The sequence below is a fragment of the Hemitrygon akajei genome, chromosome 6 (assembly GCF_048418815.1).
Source record: "Hemitrygon akajei chromosome 6, sHemAka1.3, whole genome shotgun sequence".
Classification (NCBI taxonomy): domain Eukaryota; kingdom Metazoa; phylum Chordata; class Chondrichthyes; order Myliobatiformes; family Dasyatidae; genus Hemitrygon; species Hemitrygon akajei.
This window is the reverse complement of record NC_133129.1, coordinates 47761523-47785512: the sequence shown is the minus strand read 5'-3', so window position 1 is coordinate 47785512 and position 23990 is coordinate 47761523. Positions and strand designations below refer to the sequence as shown.

General features: G+C 39.5%; 1 protein-coding gene across 1 annotated transcript in view; it reads left to right on the top strand.

The window, feature by feature from the left end:
* The window catches only part of map1b (microtubule-associated protein 1B), a 96783-nt gene that overhangs the window by 51164 nt on the left and 21629 nt on the right, over positions 1 to 23990 (top strand). Inside the window, exon 3 of the mRNA XM_073048331.1 lies at positions 21733 to 21815. Within this exon, the coding sequence (XP_072904432.1) occupies positions 21733 to 21815 (83 nt within the window). The remainder of the gene's footprint in view (positions 1 to 21732; positions 21816 to 23990) is intronic.

Sequence of the window (23990 nt, the reverse complement as noted above, 5' to 3'; positions counted from 1 at the left end):
GATGCTGCCTGATCTGCTGAACATATGCAGAAAACTGTTTCAATTTAAAATTACTGTCGTTGGAAATAAAAAAATACTGTACATAAGGAACCAATGGTACTAATAGGTTTGTTCTTCAAGCCTCGTAATAACTGTAGAGAGTTTGTGCAAGAAATGTGCAGGCAAAGTAGGGAAATGAGTAAGCAAAAAGAAAATTATAAAATAATAATCATGGGGATTTGGAGATTTTGAAAAGCCCAGCAAAGACCAACTTCCTATTTTTTTTCTTTTTACACTCTTAATTTAACTTTTATATATATCTATTTTTTTGAAATTTACAGTTTTTATTATTATGCATTGCAATGTATTGCAACACAAAATGCTTCACAACACATGCCCGTGATATTAAACCTGAATCTGATTGGATCTAGTAAAAGCGAAGGTCATTTTGTGCATCTAATATACTACACACTATGATGAAAATCATGTTATTAGAGGAAAAAGCTGATTGTGATTGCAAAGATAAAATGGGCAACAATATTGGCAAAAAAATCTAGAGCAACAATTTAAAACATAAATGTTTATTAAAGTGCAGGAAGAATATGTTGCAAAAAGGTAGAATAGGAAAGTGGCTGACCATTTAGAATTTGAGTCTAGATGGGGTAGTGTAGCAAAGGGATCATGAAGAAAAAATACACTTCTTGCTAAAATAAATTTGATCTTGGCAGTATTTTTAAAAATTTTTTGATTGAAATTTGGACCCTTAAAAGTTGGATGAAAAAGGGGCACCTTTGAGATACAATTCATAGTTATGGACATAATGATTGGAATAAATTCTAGGAATCACAAATTATAATCATAAAAATTTTGCAAATAAGAGAGAAAGGAGCTAAAACAGAAGGAGTCTGTAAATGAAAATCAGAACATAAATTCAGCCCATTTGTACTTAAAAGAGCCTCTGCTCTACTTTGGTCGATATCACTGACCAATTCCTATTAATTGGTTTCCAGTTTTTACCAATTCATATCAGTCACTTTTGTAAACACAGCAATCATTTTGCATTCTGTTTGACTGCAGCAAATGAGAAGAATGGCCAGTGTTCTTCCTGAGATTCTTGAAGGCTAAATATTGACCGTGATTCAAGGGAACTCCCTACTAGTAGCTTTAGAGAATACTATGTAGTCTTTAATACTGAACCAGGCCCCCAGTTTAAAGTGCCAGAATCTCTGATAGTGCATCTTTCCTTCAATATTCCACTGGAGTTCTGCTAGTTGCCACTTCTGATTTAAAGTTGAAACTAATTTGTGGTAGATAAACTGAGGTTAGGTGGTTTAAAGTCCTGAAGAAGAAATTGATACTTGTTTATAAATTTAACTTTAATCTGGATGTATATTACATTTTGAAGCCATTTATTGGTTGAGCAGTCACAAAAATGTTACTGGAATGATTCAAGTTGTTTTGCAGGCTTCTCTTGGTCCTTTGAGATATTATTGATTCTTCTACCTCCTGAATGATGAATGAAGTAAATCAGCTAATGCCTTCAGGAGACAGGGTATGCTTTAGTAAAAGATTGCTAATTTTTGGAACTTGCGCTCAGAGGAAACCGAAACCAATTGCATTGAATACAAGAGGATAAATGTAGTTCATTATTATATTCCCAACCAACTTTATTTTCTATTTTTAATAATGATCTTTCTTTAAATTGAATTTAGTGTCATTAAGGCCATGTTCATGATTGACAATACTGTATTTCTCTTGGACTTGAGATGCAGTTAAGATCCTGTCCAATATACATCTAGATGGATAGAATTCAAGCTGAGTTAGGGAGCAAATCTTCGGCCACGTAGAGTAGACAGGGAGGAAGATGCTGGTCATGACTTTCCCTGTCGCAGACAGCAGAGAGATCCCTTTGCACTTACCACAAAGGACCTCTCCCTTTCCTGGAGATGCTTTATTTTCAACATTTTTGAGGTTCCTTGGATGTTCTTCTCTTTCTAAAGGTGAGGTTGTGAACCTGTGATTGGAATTTCTCTCCAGCTAAGCTTTAGAAGTTCAGTGGGAATGCCATATGCTTTTGAGGCCTTGTATTTTGCAGTTGGCATATGGCCCCGTTGATTAGTTGTCAAACCGTGATGAAGAGACTGGATCAGACAGTTTTGCTGTGGGGTCAAGGAGATTCATGTTAAAGGTGGAATCATGGTGGAGGAGTTCTTTGAAAAATATCTTCCAGCAGGCTCTGTTTGCTTCTCTGTCCTTGATAGGCTTAATTCTCTTCTTGGTTTTCAGTAGGTTAGGACCTTGGGTGTTTGGCTCATAGTTGTTCTTGGCATCACAGAAAAAACACTGCGTGCCATGATCATCCGTGACTCACTTGGACCCTCCCCACTATTTCCACCCACTATGTGTTTTTCACTTCACTGTTTTCTATTGGACCCCTATCTTCAGATGCACACAGAATTGTTTCTTTTCTCTTGAGGTTTGCCGGAGCTACCAATCCAGGAACACTCACCAATTAATTAACTCCTGGATCTCCTGGTTGTTAAAACAGCCCTGGCATTTTTCTGGTAACAAAGTCAAATCTGATGGGCTTCAGAGCAGCCCAGACACTGTGGATGCACTGCTGTATCTGTTGGCTAATTTTCTGTGATGTGCTGCCTGGGAGGAGTTATCTTTGAAGTGCCTTTTGCCCCCTTGGGAACTTCAATGGGGATTTTATTGAGGTAATGTTTCCACTGGCTGCCATTGTTTCCAAGACAGGCGGAAGAAAATAACAACAGGCCAGCCAGAAGCAGTTCAGCAGGTGTTAGTGCCTGTTATAATGTCAGAGATGTTCTATCGGAGCAAGAATTTATCAGGTGGACAGAGAAGCCTGGTATGTTTTGACACTCCAAAAACTAACCAAAAGAAAAACATGGGAGCCCAGGAAAATGTGCTTACTTTATTTTTACCTTGTTGAGGCACGCACATATGATATGCTGGTGTAATGACGTATGGTATTCATGTACTTCTTACATATAATACACAATGAATTACATAAACAAAGAATGTTTAATCAAACAATATATTACTCAAATATTACTGAAATACTAAAGATACTACATGGTTCCCTGCTCAATGGACAATGTATCTCAACTTAGATATGTAATGCCCTGGTTAAGATTTCTACTGGTATGATGTGAGGTATTTTATCAGTTTTTTGTAAAAGCAGCATGTCCTGCTGGTAAGAGTGTTTTGGCTTTGGCTAAAGATAAGGAGCCATGTTGTACAATTTAGGAATGTTGTGTCAGCCAATTGTAATTTTCTGCTCAGATTCTGGAGAGCTGGGCGGGGTCAAATTCCTGAAGGACAGTAGTCTGTTTTTTGGGGTCTTTGGGGGGAGAACTGTTGAGTAAGGGACAAGGTAAGATGCCGCAGAATGCTGTTTGAAGGAGAGTCCCCATTGTAAAAAGTGCCTTGTGCAGATGTATGGCTGCAAGGAGGAAGGGCCAATACTCCTAAGAGAGGCAATTCATTTAAAATGGTCTTTGAGGAGAATTTGGACTGTGGCGGGTGCCTTCACGCAGACCATGGGTCCAGCGCATGAGTAAAGCGATTTACCTGACTACTCCAGAAATGTGCTCCAATGTTTATGTGCATATCAGACGAGTTCAACTGTAATGGGCCCGTTTTCTTTTATTTGTCTGTAACCGTTTGTTAAAGATGAAAATTTGGTAAATATATTTCTTTTATAATTTTATGCCTGTGTATCCTCTGTTAATTTTCTGGCAAACAATAACTTTGCATGGGGCAGCATTCACTACAATCACTGTTCCTTAATTGGAACATCCCAACTTCCCTGTGTGGTCAAATGCCAAATCACATTGGCCCTAGATGTATATTGCTTATGAAGGTGGACTTCACACCACCAAGTCACATGGTTGTTAGCAGAGTTAGCTAACAAGCGAGGTTTGTATACAAGCCTGGGTGAGAGGGTGTATATACTATATAATGCAACTAATATATAGACACCCACAGCATAGTAAATTTCAAATTGTCCCATTCAAGCCTAAAGATTTAATTGCTGTGGGGGATTTCTTTCTCTTGTGGGATAAAGTTCATCATGCCAAGGAAGTTGCTCTGCTTGGCAGGAGAGATTTGCGACTGTGAAACAATCTCAGGTTTTAGGGCCTCATTGGTGGTGCTTGTAAGAATTGACTCTGGGACTGCAAGAAGTGGTTCTGACAGCTCTGGATGCCTTTCTTCTCTAACAATTGACTTCGCTCTCCTCAACTGATTGATATGTCGTTTTCAGATGATAGCAGACACAGTCTTGATTGTGTAGAAGAGTGGGCCAGTTCTGTCCTTAATCTTTCCAAGTGCCTACTTTTGATCATCTTTGCAGTCCCTCACCAGGACTGCTTGTGCAGGGGTGAAATATCAAACCTCCTTGTTTGAGGAGCCCTCGGTTTGTCTCAGCTGTTTGTCCTGCATTCTCCTTCTGAGATTGGGTTTGAGGAGATCCAAGTGTGAGCACAAGGGAGGAGCTAGAAACAGCATCGTTGGTAAGTTGATGGTTGTGGAGTGTGCTGTATTACGGTTTGCAAGGAGGAAATTGGTGTGCTTCTGACTCAGCGTCAGTGTAGTGTGTTCTGCTGATAGGTTTACCTATCTGCCAAGCCCTTTACAGCTGGCTGGTATGGTGCAGATGTAATGTCTCATTCCATTCATTTTCAGGAGTGACTGGAACTGTTCCACAGCAAACTGTGGCCCATTGTTCCTGACTTAAGTGTTCTGGAGCACCAGTCATTGTGAAAAGGCTCTTGAAAACTTTCTGTACTGAGTTGATGGCAACCTTAAAATCACCACAGATCTTGACAGTCCTATTCTTTTTGGCTACTGGGACCACTTTCCACTCAATCTTGGAAAGACTTCGTTCAGCCTCCATGCAATCTTGCTCACTGGCTAGTTTATCACAGATGGTATAAGGATCTGGACAGGTTTTCCAAACCTTTGGCGTGGCATTTTTATTTAACTCTATTTTACCCTTGATATGTTTGAGTTTTCCAATGCCATCCTTGAATACTGCTGTGGCATCATCCAGTACCTTTCTTATTTCATTTTCAATTGACTCTGTTGCAGGGAATGTGGCATGCAAATGATGGATGGATCTCCAATCTAGATGTCGTTGTCTCAGCCAATCACACCCCCACAATGCTGGCCCTCCTGCTTTTACCACATACAAATGGCATGTGGATTATTCGTTGTTGTATTTCACTGTTACAAATGTCAATCCCACGGAAGTTATCTTTTCTCCAGTATCTTAGTTGGATATCTGCAGGCTTCAGTTTAGTATCTTTGAAGTCCCATTAAAATGCATTTTGTGGAGTGACTGAAACCACCGTGCTAGTGTCCAATTCCATTTTAAGTAATTTGCTGTTCACTTCTGATGTAAGCCATATTGCTTGTCTCTTGTTAGTTTTCACATTGTAAATGTCAAGGCTACGCAGTGCTGTGTAACTCTTAACATAATCAAATTTTTTATCAAGAGCATGCAGATTAGCGCTCTTTATGAAACATATATCTTGACTTTTTATCTTCCCTGTGCAGTCCATTAATTTTTGTGTGTCTGACATGCTCTTTGTATGTGTCCTACTTTGTTTCTTTAAACCTGCATTGGTCTGGTGTATGGGAGCACCTAGCACAATGGCAGCAGAATTTATTCGGCCAGGCAGGTTTCTCTTTAACATTACAATTTTGTTCATGCTCATTCCTGACTGCAACTCAATTGCGTCTCTGGCTGCTGTTTCCATCGGTACATCGATATTGCCTGCTCCTTTAAATGTGAATTGTGAGCCAATTAGGAGCCGTTTTTGAATGCTTTCTTATGAGATTCCACAAACGATCTTGCAGTGCATTGTTAAGCTCATCACTGTACTGACGATGCTCAGATGCTTTCTTCAATTCAGCCACATACGCAGAAATGTACTCCTCTTCCTTTCGATTCTGCTCATGAAACCTAAAGAGTTCTGTAATCAACAATGGTTTTGGTTCTAAGTATTTCTTTCATAATATCAGCCAAGCTCATTTTGGCTGGTTTGGTTGGAGCAGTTAAACTTCAAAGTAAGCTGTATGCTTTTCCACCAATTGCTCAGTGACATTGGCACTTGCTTTGTATTGGCTGTTTTATTTTCATCAATATATTGCTCAATTTGTTCTGCACGTGTGATCCAGTTATCTGTTGTACAATTGAACATGTCTGTCTTTCTGATATAGCCAACTATTTCTGCTTATTTATTTATTATCACACGGTACTCACTGTTTATAATCCCATGAATCTCGTCCATTTTCTGCCTTTGTTAAAAGACTCAACCACTTTTCTCCCCTTGTGAAGAAACAACATGTGCTACACTTTTTTTTAAAAAAAGCTCAAACATCTCTCTCTCTCTCCCCTTCTGAAGAGATACATGCTGTAGTTTTTTTTTTTAACTCGACCGTCTTGCTCTACTTCAGCTGGTAGGTAGTCAACTTGGATTCGTTTTAAAACTTACTCGTCTTTATTGTTATGTTTCATAACTCCAAAAACTGACCAAAAGAAAAGCATGGGAGCCCAGGAGGACGTGCCTACATCAGTTTTACTTTAGTGAGGTGTGCACGTATGATGTGACAGCATAATGACATAAGCCATTCACTTACTTTTTGCATACAACCCGTAACAGATTATGTATGCAAAGAATAATCAAGCAATATATTTGCAATATTACTCAAATTTAACTGAAGTATGAAATAAACTACAAAACCCATCAAGGATATTCTCAAAAAGTGCAACATCTCCACTGACTCTTGAGAGTACCTGGCCTTTGACTATCAAATTGGAAGAGGAACATTCAATATGGCATTATGAACCTCAAGTCCACTCACCAGAGCCCATGGAAACCCAGTGTAAATGGGGGATGGAGCGTTCATCTCTTATACAACCCACCCACCCACCCTGTACTTCTAGCCTCATCAGCCACATCAGAATGAATGAAACTAGACTACCTTTGATCCCAAGGGACCACCACTAAAGAAGATTATTCACAAGTACAAATTTCTATTAGGGTTACTTTGCTGTGCTCAGCTCTTTTTGGTAGCTAGCAGCTAAGAAGCTTAGAAAATGTGCCTAAAATTGATGACTAGATTATCAGCGAATGACATAAAAGGCAAATTAGCTCATTCTCATTTGCTGTAAGTTACTATCGGCATGGAATTGTATTGTGTTGATTGCTGATTTGTTGAATTACTTGCACTTGTTTCTTGTGTTATTAAAGTTCAAAGTAAATTTATTATCAAAGTACATATATGCCACTATCTACTACCTTGAGATTCATTTTCTTGCAAGCATTCACAGTAGAACAGAAATACAATACAGTTTATGAAAAACTACACACAAAGACTGATAAACATCTGTAACTCAATCAATACAGCTTTAGTTGTGAATAGAATTTATTAAACTGAAACTTCATTACAAAGGTTGTGCTCAGAGGCCATTATGAAATACTGGTAACATGACAATAGTGTTGTCTGAGGCTGCACAATGCCAGTGTCCCTCTGGAATTCCCATTAACCATCCAATCCCTCTTTAAAAATAAACTTATACAAAACAGAATAATGTACACCACCATGTTAGCAACCTTTAAATATAACTGGAGTAGGGATGGCTCATCATAAGAAACCCTATTTAAATGTTGGAGCGAATCAAAGCATGGAACAGTTCAGCCCGAGGAGATGCGTATTAACCTGAAGAAATGTTGTTTCATGTGTATAGAAATAGTGCATCTTTCAGATATGTCCCAGCACTGAGAATTAGCAGGTTTCCAGGTTCAAGAAATATCCCTGAATGTGTTCATAGGTATTTCTAATGTCAGTTTTTTGTAAATTTTGTGTAAAGAGGCTGTTTTTGTATGAATTGTGAACTACTTCTACACTACAAGATGACAAAGGCAGAGAAAGAGAGAAACTGGTGGGGGGGGGGGGGGGTGGGTGGAATGAAGAACGACATCAGTGTCCTTGATTAATCTTTCCTACTAGAGTATTCAGCACAAAGCGGTAACGCCAGAGACACCAGCTGCAGTTTTATTCTCAGTAGGGATGGTTGCTTGGCCTTTTTGGCATTTTAACTCACAGTATTATAATGTATAATGAAATTTTAACTGTGTAGATTGTAAATGATTTGTACCTGTTATCCAGCTATTGATATGTCCTCTTCAATGTTTGTCATCAAGCCTCTTGGCCAAATTCCATCAGCTAATCAGTAAAGTGGATTACCAAATCATTTATTCTATATTTGTGAGTACAACACACATCTGCATAAGAATCAGTTTTATTATCATTGATTTATATGATGTGAAATCCATTGTTTTGTGGCAGTGATTAATTGTGAAATACTTCGAGACAAATCTGAAAATGCAATGACTTGATTCTTCTCGATACATTTTTCTTCATATTGAAATACTCTAAGCGTATCATTTTTATTTTCTCCAATACCCATCTCAAACAGGAATTCCTATGATGAGGTCTGACCTGCTTAATGCAGTCCTGTTGGATGCTGTAAGGTTTAATTCACAGCAGTGAGATGCAGCTCAGTTGGTAGGGCTCTTGCTACTGAGCAAGGAAGTTTAAAGGCTCGCATCCTGTTTCACAAGTGAATGGGGGGGAAAAAAATAGAAAGCGCTGGAAATATTCAGTTGGCCAGGCAGCATCTGTGGAAAGAGAATTAAAATATCGGTTTGAAAACACTTCAACAGAAGTGAGAAAGAGAAGTAAATTAATCTGCAGAAGGGGGAAGTATATCAGATAGGATGAGTGCAAGGTTGCTGTGGGGATGTGTTTTTAATGAGGCAATTAGAGAGTGACAGAAAAGGCGGTCGGTGTTTGCTGTTTCAGAGGTTAATAAAAAATGCCACAGTCCAAATGACCAATATACTGAGATAGTGTCATATTAGACACTGGAGAATCCAGTATTGACTCTGGAAGGCTACAGTTTTTTGACGTACATGCTACCTGACCTGCTGAGTCTTTCCGGCATTTTCTGTTTTAATTCTGATTTCCAGCATCTGTAGTGATTCAGTAATGCAGACATGCTGTACCGTCAGAAATGAGCTTACTACTTGTGCGTCCTGAAATCTGCACGGTGGGATAATGGTGAGGCACACACACAATGGAGTAGGCCCATTGGCACATCTCAGCAAGAGACCCTGAAACTGATAAACTATTGTTACATAGTCTACTTCATCTGCAGAGGAAAATATGGTGTGCGAGGATAAGGGAGTGCTTACATAAGATGATGCATTTAGGATCTGCACTGAATATTTATGAGTCATTAATCAGGCATTCAAGCACTTTCAGAGGGCAAGAAATCTGTGGAAAACATGTCTGGTTCTGCCTTTTACCATTGTAAAGCAGCATGGTCACATGCTGGAAGTAGGTTAAGCACTTGCTTCTGAGTCAGTGAGTGAATGAGTTCTTACAAATGAGGGTCAAGATTACTGTAAATAGCATAAGTCTGCCCATCTCAACCAGTCATAACCTTCTGTGTCCTGTGTTTGCCTCCTGTACTAAATAATATAGCAATATTCTAATTTACTTATGAATGGAGTATCACAATGAAAAGAAAATCTTTAACTCTAGAAATGTGCAAAACATTTCTATCAGTAGGAGAAAACATATAAAGGATTTTAGAAGAGTTCAATGCTGGGAGTTGTTTGTTGCAGTTGTGCATTATATGTTGGTCATCAGACTCTCTGTAACAGATGGGCTACATCTTGGCTGACCAAGTGCCAAATGAAGTGCTTCACTAACCATCTGCCTGGAAGTGATTAATTTCTGTCTGGGTCATCTATTGTATCCGGAGCTCCCTCGACATTGGTGAGACCCAACGCAGATTGGTGGCGGGGGTGGGCGGACTGCTTCATCGAGTACCTTGACTCTGTTTGTTGCAAAAGGCAGGATGTCCTCCTGGTGGCTACCTATTTCCATTTGACTTCCCATCCCCATTCTGACACCTCTTCTACTACCATGATGAGGCCAAACTCTGATTGGGGAAGGGACACTTTATATTCTGTCTGGATAACCTCCAACCTGTTGACTTGAACTTTGATTTCTCTAACACGGTCATTTCTTCCCCCTTCCTCCTCTCTCTTTCAGTTGTCATTCTGCTTCCCCTCTCACTCCTTATCTTCTCCTATTCTGCTTATCACTTCCCTCTGGCACCCTTCCTCTTTCTCCCAAGGGCCACTCTCATCTTCTATCTGATTCCTTCTGTTGTACCTATCCCCACCCAGCTTCTTGCTTCATCTGCACTCCCTCACCCCCTCACCTGATCTCACTAATCACTTCTTTCTGCCCCTTTCCTTTCCATCGCTGATGAAGGGTCTCAGTCCAAAATGTCATCAGTTTATTCCTCTCCATAGTTGCTGCCTCACTCACTGAGTTCATCATTTTGTATATGTTGCTCAAGATTTCCAGCATCTGCAGAATCGCTTTTGTTTATTAGTTATTATCAGTGGCTTTTTTTTTGGAAATAAGTGTGTGTATTCAGTTCTAGAATCGAAGAGTATATAAAAAAAATTGACATGGCATGTAAAGGAAATGGAGGGAAGAAACACTTGGATGTACTTATTATTTCTGTGTTGCACTATTTTTAATCTAACTGCAATATACATATTCAATTGATTTTTTCCTTTCTGTGTACTATTGCTGCTAAGCTAACAAATTTTACGACACATGCTGATCATAATAAATCTGATTCTGAAGTGTAGTGCGACAAATGTAACGATAAATGAGCTTTTGCACACTTCATGCACACAGACCAATCTTGTAGGATTACAGTGATAGTCAAAACACAGAATTCTTACTAGAACGAGAACCATGATGTTTAATTCCACAAAATCTTTGCAGTGCTCTCACTGTTGAACAGACTCTGGGCCAAGGCTGTCGTCATTTGTTGCTGCAACCCCTGGAAACTTCACAATAGAGATGAGCAGAATTACAGTACCCCATTCTTCACTCCATGAAAGTGAGAGCAGAACAGGAGTTCAGCTACTTTCAACCAGTTTTGTGAAAGATAGCATAGATACATGCAAGGTTTTACTCGCAGAACTTCAGATCACTATTTTTAACTACTATTCCTGCCTCAGACAGGAACTTCAGGTGATGAGAGCCACCAACGTTCCTTCCACTTGAGCCCAACAGCTTTCCGTTTTCTGAATTGTTTTTCACAATGATTAATTATGGACTCATTGTATGGAGTGGGTTGACATTGGTTGATGTCATCAATCAATGTTGATTTGTATTCAAGCACTGCTAATGAATAAAAGCTGCTAAGTAGATCCTGTCCACAGTGAAGTTGTAGGCCAGTGTACATGTAGAACTGAATTGCTGGAATTGTGTAAAATTGGCATCAGAAAAGCATGGTGGAGGAAAGGTTGAATTTAAAAAGAGTGCTGGAAAAATGTAGATCAGGCTCAATTGGTGAGTGAAACAGCATTAACATTTTAGATTGATGACTTTTCATCCACTGGACTAGTAAATCTCTTTATTGAAATGCCTAAATTATATTTGATTTCCATGGAGTTGAAATTCTGCCCAAATCCATCAAAGTTGATTTTGAGGCTTTGTTGATAAAGGTCTCTCCTGCTTTAGATATCTGATACTGCACTTCTGAGCTATCTGACTACCAGGAGCATCATTACAATCGAGTGATATCAGATAAGAATAATTGAATAATGAATCTATTCTAATAATATCACAAAAGCATTATATTTCATTTCATCTTAAAAATGTAACAGAGACTCGGTTACACAATTATACTCAGCCATTTCAGAAGATAGGATGTTATAACATGGTTCATTGAAACTCCTGGAGAAAAGAGAAGCTACTAATAAAGTAAAAAATCAATAAATTATTTGACTGTTGTCTCAACATTTCATTTTCTAGGCCACGGTACAGACTGAGTAATTTGTTTAAGTCCTAATTTGTCTATCTATTAGTTGTCGGGGTTGTAGGAACACAAAGGACTTACTTTCACATCATGGTGCAGGGTGTGAAGTGTGATATTGGTCTTCAGGAGGTTGCAGAGTTGGTGTGGCATAAGACTTCAAATAGTTCTTTGGTTAGGAGAATATAAAGTGGGGGCCAGACAATACAACTTCTGTTCATGGCTTTTGCTTTTATTAGTGCTACAACAACACTATGCACTATAAAGATTTTGGAGAAAAATACAGCTTACTGATTGACGTGCCATTGAAAGTTTTGAGAGCAAGGTGAGTTGGAGGCATGTGAGTTTAATTCATTGAGAAGTGGGTGGCTTATGCAGTAAGAAGGTGGTTCAAGTTTAATTGTCATTCAACCATACACATGTATAAAACTAAACGAAACGGCGTTCTGCTGGGGCCAAGGTGCACAACACAGTACATACAGTCGCACACAGCACATATAGCTACGATGACACATACAGTCACACAAGTCTATGTGACACAAGTGACAGGAGTCTCTGAATGTTACTTTGACTCTTCCGGGGGGGGGGGGTGCAGGGGAATGGACACTGTAGGCTTGTCCAACAGGGATCCTGTCCTGGGACCGTGGCAAGAGAGAAAACAAAGAGTTTTTTTTTTTTTGCAGCTATACAAAACATTGGTTGGACTGTGCTTGGAGTCTTGTCTATGTTTCTGGTTACCACATATAGGTAAGATGTAGTAGCAGCAGAGAGAGTACCAAAGGGATTCTCCATGATGCTGCCTGACATGAAGGGGTGTAGTTATGAGGAGAGATTGAATAGGCAAGGTTTATTCTCACAGCCTCACTACACCAACAGCGCTATACTCAGCCCTATCCCTCCAGTTCCCAGCCTCCTGCCGACTTAGTTTAAACTTTCTCCAACAGCTCTAGCAAGCCTGCCCGCAAGGATGTTGGTTCCCCTCAGGTTCAGGTGTAAGCCATCCTATTTCCCCAGAAGAGATCTCAATGATCCAGAAACCTGAAACCCTGCCCCTTGCACCAATTCCTCAATCGCACATTCATCTGTACTGTCTCCCTGTTCCTGCTCTGACTGGCATGTGGCACTGGGAGTAATCTAGAGATTACTATTCTGTTCTTCAGCCTTTTCCCCAACTCCCTATACTCATTGTGCAGGATCTCCTCCCCCTTTCTACCTATGTCATTGGTGCCGATGTACACTACGACCTCTGGCTGCTCACCAGAGTGAGATAATGCTCACTTGAGAAGTTTCTGCAGTCACTCTGAGACATCCTGGGCCCTAGTACCTGGGAAGTAACACCTCATCCTGGGCTCTCTTTTGTGGCCACAGTCTTCTATCTGTCCTCCTAACCATCGAGTTTCCTATCACTGCTGCTCTCCCTGCTGAGCCTCCGAACTGGCCAAGGTGCCACCGGCCTAGCTGGTGCTGCTGTGCCCTGATAGGTCATACCCTCCCCCCCCCCCCCCACGGTATCCAAAGGGGTATACTTGGTGCTGAGGGGAATAGCCACAGGGGAACCCTGTACAGACTGCTTACTCCCCTTATTTCTACCATCTACTATCAGAAACCTGCACTCTGGGTGTGACCACCTCAGTAAAGGGTTCATCTATGAGGATTTCGGCCTCCTGGGTAGTCCTGATTACCTCCAGCTCCAGTTCCTTGACCTTGTCAGTCTGGAGCTGAAGTTGGGTGCACTTTCTGCAGATGTACTCATCAGGGAGACTGTTAGATACCCTGAAATTCCACATCTCACGGGAGGAGCACTCCACTGCCTGAACTATCATCCTGCCTACACTGGTCATGCCCCTAATTTCACAAAATTAAGTTCTAGCCTGCGACTTTTCGCCCAAGCCTGTTGAGTCAAAGTCTGATCCCTCTTACACTGTCCTCTCACACAATGGCCGCTCCGCTCAAACTCCACTACTTTTTATTGGCCCTCACTAATTAATCCTAGTTACTATTACCCCAATCAATCTCTCACTCCTCAGACAAATACTGACAGGTCCTGCTCGCTTTTTAAGTCTGGCATGTGAAGTCCATGAGGAACTGTCTCCAACTCACTCTGACCTCTCAATCTGCATGATGAGGGGACGGAATGGGATGTATCTGATGTGGGGCAGCTGTGGTCGGTGAAGGGAAAATATTCACTTGATCATGCCGCTAAATCCAATTAGGAAAGAAATATATTTAAGGAAACAAAAAATATCAGGGGAGAAAAACATGGCACTTTAATTTAAAAGGAGATGCCATGGTTTCTCCTTCAAAGAATAGAGTCTAGGTTATTATGTTGTGCTTCAATATGTACTTACAAACATTGTGGGGTGCATTGATTTTAAGTTTTATCTTCCATCATTATTTTTTATCAAGGGTTTATAAAGGGACATTATTTTGAATATGGTTTTACTGCCAAGTAATTTATTGCATTCATGGCATTCAGAGATAGAAACGAATTCTACAGAAGTATTGGAAGTGTTAAGTAAATCCTCCTCCAGGCTTGGAAAGAAATGTGGTGTCATCCAAAGGCTGTCTGCCCTTTAGTAGTCGACTGCAAGTAAAGAAGGGGTTGATTGATTGTCGCTCATACCAAACATATGATTTTGCACAAATGTCTGATTGAATTAACAAAACAATGCTTGTTCCGAGGTTAAGAATGTGTCCTTGTGGACCACGTCTAGGATTAAAGTCCGAGTCACAATGTCCTTGTTCATTCAACAGAACAATGAAGCACGACCTATGGGGTTGAACCACACATTATGTAGAGGGCTGTTGGCTGTGGAAAAGTGTGTGTACCAGTGGTCGATGCCTTCTCCTCAGCACAAGAGAGACATGTGACTCAGGCTGCTAACCATGCGGTATAACCAAGCTTTTCAGAGCTTCTCATCATTTTTGAATTTAAAATTGCCTTTTGTCAAGTAAACACAAACCAATGGTCAGGATGCTCCGTCTGAAGGAATTACCACATAATCTCACTACAAAGGTGTTTTATAGAAGATAACTTAATGGCGGCCACATATTTAATTGCAGCTTCAGTAGGCTTCAAAAACTAATTATGCCTATCTACTCAAATGTTTAGTCCATTCTAGGAGAAGTAAAATCATATAATTGGTGAGTGCATCTGAACAATATTACTTTTAGTTTTAAGAGTAAGAAATGGTAAATTTATAAATATTTTCTGTAGAGGAATAGTTGTATTATACATTTACTTATCTGATCTCAAGCAATGTTGGTACAAACTAAGATTATAAAATTGAGTAATTGAAACTATTAGCTTATTAATGTTTTATTTTTAATGTTGGAGATTCTGAATTTATGGCTTAAAATTTTGAGTTATTAAAACTATTTAAGCAAAAATGAAAGGTTTAAAGCGTTCTTTATTCTTTCTAATGTTGCAAGGATTTGATGTCAAGACATGAGTTAAAAAATCAATACTTGACTAGGACAGAAAATATGAGTGACATTTGTACAAACCACAAAGCTGGAATTGGTTGAGAAACAATGGGGGTAATTTTGAGGCTCACTCAATGGTTACATTGTGGAAGGAAGCCATTGGACCAATCAAATTTATACCAGTTCTGTGTGAGAGCAGCTAGTTCCACTCTCCCACCCCCCCAAGCTTGTCCAAGCTATGCTGCAGCAGCTGCAAATCTCTGGAATTTTTGGGACATATTTTCATCAGTGCATTCTTTCCTTGTGCTATTGATGAATATTTCATTTCAGTCAAGCAAAGTAGTTCAAATCCAATGTTCACCTGTTGGAGGAATTCTGTTTTAAGCTCCCTCTATTATATAAACCCATCGTAGATTTTTTTCCTGCCTCCTGAAGCTTTAAAATCGAAGGTAAATTATTTGAGAAGATTTGCGACACCTTGGAGAGGAATGTTCAGATTACAATGTTGTGACTCAGTTCATGTGCCTCTAAAATTTGCAAGTGGGTTGCGCTGGTATTCTCGCCGCTGGTTCTCATTATTCAGCCTGGTAACTTGCTGAGCACATGCACAATGTAACCTGGAGGCTGGTCTCTTGGGAGCTGAGCGCGCTGACAGCTCAGTTTGTATTAATGGACAACGTGGAGTGCCACTGTCAGTGCTGTGCTGACTGCAGCACCCTGGCTGTGGTGACGTGATGGATTTGGCTGCCTTAGTGCCAATGGAACTGACTCCATGTTAATGGAAGAGTGGATAAAAACAACCCCTTGAGACGATTCATTTCAATTCTGTTTAAATTGAGTCAATGGTGCTATGACTATTTTACTTCACTGCTTTCACTTTCAGTGCAATGAGCTTAGGGCAGATTTTAAAATGTGTTCTGCTATCATTTTCCTCGTTGCAATTCCATGGTGACTTTTTGCTGGAAATTTGCATTTCTCCAGTTCAATTCTAGGGAGCAGACAGAAGATCACTTGAAGAACTATTCCTCAGGCCCACAAATGCCACATACTTCCTGCAAATGGTGATGCAGATCACACCTGCTCAGCAATGAGTGGCGTGGTGAAGTGGATTAGACATATGGTGGGAACTGGGTCTACAATGCTTAGTTTTTGCTTGCAGGTAAAAGATAATGCACACTGGGTTAAGAGGCATTTCAAGTGCAGAACACCACATTGCAGGACAATTAATTGTTCTGAGTTCAGCAGAATTATTGTAGTATTTTTGTTCCTGTAGCTTTATCCTCAGTCTTGTTCGCATAACACTGTGGCAATAAACTGAGGACTGCCGAAGACAACGTTCAATTTGGACATGTTTTCAGGCAGCAAGGAATAGGAGCAAGAAAAGCCTAATTAGCACTCAAGCCTTTTGCAGCCATTCAATTACATCATGACAGATTGATTCCTGGCCTCACAACCACTTTCCCACTCTTATTCTCTCAGAATTATATACGTATGTATTCAACAATTTCACCTCCACAGTTGTTTGTTCAAAGTTCAAAATCAATTTATTATCGAAATATGTATATGTTTCCATATACAATGTGGAGATTTATTTTCTTGTGAGCATGCTTAATAAGTCTATGGAATAATAACTATAACAGAATCAATGAAACTTGGGCATTCAACCAGAGTGCAACAAACTGTGGAAATACAAAACGAAAGAAATAATAATAATAAATAAACATACAATAAGTATTGAGCACATGAGATGAAGGGTCCTTGAAAGTGAGTCCATTAGTCGTGGGAACATCATTTCAATGATGGGGCAAGTGAAGGTTTGGAATAGAGATTTACAGGACTTGACCCACTGAGAGAAAAACCCTCCTCATCTCCATCTAAAGTGATTTATCCCTTGTTCTGAAATAGCCCCCCCCCCCATTCTGGATGCTTCTTCTGGATGAAATTTTCTCAGGAAACACCATGTTGACCATGTCAGTATCCTGATGAGAAATCAGTAATGGAACGGATCATATGCAATATAGAACAGATCACTTTGCTCTATTGATGTTAGTGTTGTTTGCAAGATAGGCTAACTGATCACGATAAATTGCCCCTGGCTGGCTGGTGATTGATATAATTTGGGACGAGTTGATGAGAATGTGGATAAGATTTTAAAACTAGGATTGGGATTGGTATGAAATGTCTGATTAAAGATGAGTGCACACCAGAAGGTCAAAGGGCCTGTTGCCATCCTGTGCCTCCTCCACATCTCCTCATCAATCACTACCAGGCATACCTTAAACAACATGCTTCTGCATATGCTATCCAGACTCCCTTTAAACCCACCTACAGTATTCTCTCAGTTACTTCTTTGTCACCATTTTGTGACTGACAAAATCCCTTCTGAATACCCTCTTGACTTTGTTTTTGGTGAATGTTATACTTGAAATTCAGTATATTCAGAATTTGAGAATTTTTAAATATGGAAGGAGACAACTCAGCCCACGGAGTCCAGACCTGCTCAGCGTTAGAACAGTCCAGGCCTTCCCATACACCATCCCCTTGCATTTTTTTTCCCCTTTCATGTCCTGGTCCCTTTTGAATGTCAGCATTGAATTACCTCCAGTGTTACTCCTGATAGTGCATTCCAGACCCTAACCCCTTTGCTGTTCTCATGTGTTCTTCCTTGTCATTTGTTTTTTAACCAATCATGTTCATCTTGCGCCTTTTTATCTGGCCGCCAGCATCAATAATAAAAGTTTTGAGGAGTGGAGCAGGTGTCAGGAGAGAGGTTTGCCAATCGAATGCTGTGTGCAGATAAGCTAATACAGTTCTGTGTTTTCTCTGCAGTTGCAGTAAAGTGGTGAACTTATATAAAAAAAAATTTGGTTGGGTCTTGCATAGTTTTATACAACTCTATAAAAAGGACAGTAAAAATGATTCGGCATTATTTCCACAGGATGTGATATATCAATTCTGATGAGTTGCTGGTGACACTGAAATTGTTTTCATTAGAGCAGAAATCGTTGAGGTGATTTATCAAAAGATGAAGATGTTTATGAGTAAGACAGCATTTAGAGAATCTGATGAGGGAAACATTTCTTAGCTCATTTTTTAAATTTTTGAAGCAAATAGTCCTACCATCTTGTTAGAATGGCAGATCAATACTACAGTTATTGGTCTTTGTGGAAATTCAGATATTTTCAGATATATATTAGGTAGGGGACAAAGACAAATAAATGATCTAGATGTTGCAATAGATGATTCATCAGAGGATAGTACTCATATACAGTACAACAGTGAAGGAAGCTAACAGAATGCTGGTTAGTGTGAGTGGAATTGAAAGCACAAGAAATGAGATTACTCTTCTGTGATATAGGACATTGGTGAGATCACATCAAGAGTACTGTATCAGGCTTCCTCTACCCATCGTAAATTAGTGGACCGTTTTGTCATCTGCCAAAAGCAGAATTTCCCAGTGGCCAACCCTTTTTTTTGTAATTTATTTTTTTATTGAAGTTCATCAAACAAACATTTCCATAAGATGTATTTCAGACATTGTACATATACATCATATAATCATATATATCACAAATCTCCACAAAGTATTTATCTGAGATATACACTTATAGAAAAGGGTGGAAAGAAAAACAAGCAAAAGGAAAGAACTATGTACAAGTGGGGAGTGATTTTTTTTTACAACAGATTCATTGATTTGTGAGAATAAAATCAAGCCTATGAGGCATTATGTAGTTAAACCATTTTTCCCAGTATGAATCAAATTGTTCCGGCTTATGATTAACAGATGCTGTTATCTTCTCCATTTTTCAAATGTCCATTGTAATTTCCATCCATGTATTTAACGTTGGGCTCTCCTGTGATAACCATTTCCTAGTAAGAGTTTTTACCAGCCACCAACAGTAATATTCATTAAATATTTATCTCTTTTCAACCAAATAAATTGGATGCTAGATTTAAGGATTGGACAGCTAAAGGAATAACAGTTCTTTGCAACATAATGAAAGAAGGAACACTGTTCAGTTTTGAAATGCTTAAAGAGAAACACTTATTAGAAAAACAAGATTTTTATCGGTATTTACAGATGCGACAATATGTTAATAAGACGCTTAAAAATGTAACCAAGGCAAATACATGCTTGATAGAGCTCTTTAGAAAAGCATATAATTCAGATAATGGTAGTAGAATCATTTCAAGCATGTATAAGGGGTTGTCAAATCTTAAAACACATTCGACTTCATACATTAAAACAAAATGGGAGAAGGAAGAGGGATAATTATATCTGAGGAAGAATGGACAACAATATGGAGATATCAATGGAAGTGTACCAGTTCACAGAAATGGAAGGAGTTTGGATGGAAAAACTTGATAAGATATTTTATTACACCCTCTCAGAAATGACATTATGATAGTAACCTCCCTGTTTGCTGGGGAAATTGTGGAAATCAAAATGCAAATCATTATCATATTTTTTGGGACTGCCCTGTTATCAAAAACTATTGGAGGGGGATACACAATGCCCTACAAGATCTTTTTAATTCCAAACCCCATTCCCATTCCAACATGTCGGTCCATGGCCTCCTCTTGTGCCACGATGAGACTACCCTCAGGGTGGAGGAGCAACACCTCATGTTCTGTCTGGGTAGCCTCCAACCAGATGGCATGGACATTGATCTCTCCTCCCCCTCCTCTCTTCTTCTATTCCCCATTCTGGCCTGTTATCTCTACTCCTCACCTGCCTATCACCTCCCCCAATGTCCTTCTTCCATTCTTCCACTCTCCTCTCCTATGAGATGCCTTCCTCTCCAGCCCTTTACCTTTCTCACCCACCTAGCCTTACCTTTCACCGTCTCGCTATCCTCCTCCTCCTCCCCCACCTTTTTTTATTCTAGTGTCATCCCCCTTCCTTTCCAGTCCTGAAGCAGGGTCTCGGCCCAAAATGTCATCTGTTTATTCATTTCCATAGATGCTGCCTGACCCGCTGATTTCCTTCAGCATTTTGTGTGTGTTACTGTATCAGTCTCTGTTTTTAAGGAAAGATGTCAATGTATTGGAGATAGTTTACTGAAAGTTTACTAGATTGATATGCAGAGTGGCCTTATGTGGAAAGGTTGGACATGCTAAATTTGTATCTGTTAAAGTTTAGAGAAGAGATCTTCATTGAAGTATATAAAATCTTGTGAGGTCTTTGCATGGTATGTGTGGAGAGCATGTTTCCTGTCATGGGAGAATGGGCAACTAGAGATAATTTCAAAAACAAGGGGTTGCTCATTTAAGATGAAGCTGAGGCAATGTTTTTTTTTCTTTCGAAGAGCAGTGCATCTCTGGAACTCTTCTTCAAAAGGTGGTGGGAGCAGAGAATTTGAATACATTTAAAGCACAGTACTTGATAATCTGGGGTGAAAGATTATTGTGGGTAAATGTTAATGTGAAATTGAGGTTACAATCGGATCAGTCACAATCCTATTAAGTAGCAGAGCAGAGCTGTCTGGTCATATGACCACCTCCAGTTCTTAATTCATATGTTTGTTGTTGCCCTTTAGAAATACTTTGTTTTAATTTATCAAGTTATATCAATTTGCTTTTTATTACTATGCAGAGCCCAGGAAAATAGATTACTGTTAATGTTAATAGTTCCTAAGTGTTCCCACAATTTGATTAATAAATTAACATAAAATAGACTACAACAAATGAATAAAAATGATTCTATACAGGTAGTAAAGGGTAAATAGAGGAAGTTGGACTGCAGCACACAGATTTAAAATCTTGGGTTAAATATAGCAGGGGAATGTGAGGAGAATTTTTTAATGCCAAGAATTGTTAGGATCAGGAGTTCATTGCCTTTGGGCCTGATGAAAGCAGAATCAATCAGCAAATTGGAGAGACACTTTAGAGGAAATAATACACAGGGCTTTGGGGAATGGAGGTGGCACTGACTTGGTGGCGTGAATAGTCTCTTTCCATAGCGCAACCGCTCGATGGTTCTATATGATATATATTCACCTTCAATGTTCTTGTGCTCGTATGTGAGTGTGATGGGCAGTGAGCATGTCTTATGAAGGAGCAAGTATTCTTTCAAGGATTAATTATCCAGAATGCACCAAATTCTTTTGATACTTGCAAGGGCTTGTTTCAGAAGGAGTCTAGTTTGATAATCTCCCAGCATTGCAGACTAATTAGGTGAAATCTGTGTCAAGACCCTATGAACTAATTGCTCAAGGATTATATTTAAATAATAACCGATATGTTAACAATTAATAAAATGAACAATATAACCTGTGATGAAAATGTTCAGCATTCCGTGCATTTGTTTTTTTTTAATAGGAAATATCTACATTTATACAGAAAAAAAAATCGTGCATTTTTTTCCTTAATAGGTCAGAAAATCCTTCACCACAGAAGTGATGTTTTGGAAACGGTTGTCCTCATCAACCCTTCAGATGAGGCAGTGAGCACAGAGGTAAGAGTACAGATAACAGGCAGCAGACAGATACAGAGAGCACAAAGGAGAGGGACAATGAAGAGCACTGATTAGGCTGCACTGTAGCTTGCTCCCTGTGAGGGTTGTAGGTTGAAGACCATGTATAGTATTGTGCAGGTGATGTCCTAGTGGAAAAGGGAGAGTGATTTGACATTGGGTTTAATCTCCCCATTGCAATTGAAGAGTAGGAATTCAGTTTTAGAAAATCTAGAAATAAAAAGTAAAATCTGCGAGAATGGGCAATGAGGCAATTCAGTGAATGTGCAAACAAATTTGCTTTCCCAGTTGACTTTTTTTTAGTGCCTTCAAAATTCTCAGTTCCCTACTTGAAAACCTGAGGATGGAACACTCAGTATAAAACGTCCCTGATTCCTTCACGACTGTGTACTTTAAATAACATTGAAACTACCAACTTCTATGTGAATGATATAGAATTTAAGGATATAGGAAAGAAGAACAATAGTAGGCTATTCATCTCCCTGAGCCACCTCTGGCATTCATTAAGACTATGGCTGATCTTCTACCTCAATGATATTGCTCTGCCTCTCTCCATATCAATTAATCTCAAAATTCAAAAATCTATTGATCTCAGTTTTGGAAGAACTCTCCACAGATCTTGGGGTATAATTTAAAAAAAAAATCAACATGATCTGTGTGGCTTTCTCACCTTCTGTGCTAACTGGCCCACTTCTTGTTCTGAGGCTGTGTCTTTGGTTCCAAACTCCCCAGTCTGGTGAAATATTTTCCTACTTGCTAAGCTTTGCAAAATTTTGTCTGCAGCTCCCACTCTTCCAAATTTGAGAGAGTTACCAGCCCAGCTTACTCAATCTCTCCTCATGGGGCAAGCCCACTATCTCTGGAACCAGTCCAGTGAATCTTCACCACTGGTCTCATCTTTCCTTCCCCTCTCATTTTTCCAAGGGTCAGATCCATTTACAACTCCTGGTCCACTCTTCTATTGCCGAGAACGAATCCCTTTCTCACACCACTTTTCCATTCAACTGTAGGAGCTGCAGCACTGGCCCTTCAGCTTCTCCCTTTCAACTATCCAGGGACTCTGTAATGAAACTTTTAAAATTTATTCCTTGCTCTTTTCTGATTCTGCAGCAAGAGTTATCCACAAACAAACAGGACACTGCAGATGCGTTAGAGATTATTAGAAATTGCTTTATTAAATTTATATAAAGAATAAAATACAGAAAGAATGAAGAGTGATGAATAAAATAGAAAGCAAGAAGAAAATAATACTTATTAACAAATCATTAAACCTTCCCACACTGCCCGAGGGAACAGTTCTTCCTCTCCCTCTCCTTCTCCCTCAATGCCCTTGTCACTATTTCCAGCTGTTAACAGTAGGCATAACCCAGCTTAAGAGAAGATTACCATTTGCATAAGAAGTTAGCCTGTCAAGACTCCTTACTGTAATGGTTTCCCAGACAAACATGTTGTTCACTCTGAAGGCTGTATACTGGTACTTCCACTAAGTTCTCAAAACATGGCTATGGACTGGATCCCTTGTACTTTCTCAAAACATTCCCACATTCCAGACTAACACTATTTTGTCTCACGTACTTCCAAATTGTTACACATTGTAGCGTATACCAAGGAAGCATCAAATTTAACTCTTTCCTAACAGACCCAAGCAGTCCTTACATTTGAACTTCTTCCAATCCAATGTTCACTATATGATCTCCTCTACAACTGCTTTTGGAAACACTTGTGCTCACTACAGAGTGACGGCCCTGAGCTTCCTAATGCCTGCCACTGTATTTCCCTGCCCCAGTGTCACATTGACCTGCCTGTCGATGGCCTCCTGTAACATTACCACAGGACCCAATGTAAGCTTGAGGAAAAACATGTTGTCATCTCTCTGGGGATGTTGTATCCTTCTGAACTCAATATTGAATTCCACCACTTTGAGTAATCCACTTTCTTGGGAATAGATTAACCAGGTTATCCATAATGTGATACTGGCTCAGTTTATCTCTCCATTGGTACAGGCTTATATGGTGAGCAGCTCATGCAGTCCTGCATTTTGCAACTTTTGCCTATGATCTCACCTTTTTAAAAGCTTTATTCCATAGCTTTTATGGCCAATGATTCACGTCCGTCCTTTCTAAATGCTCCCATTATCCCATCGACAAGATGATCTCA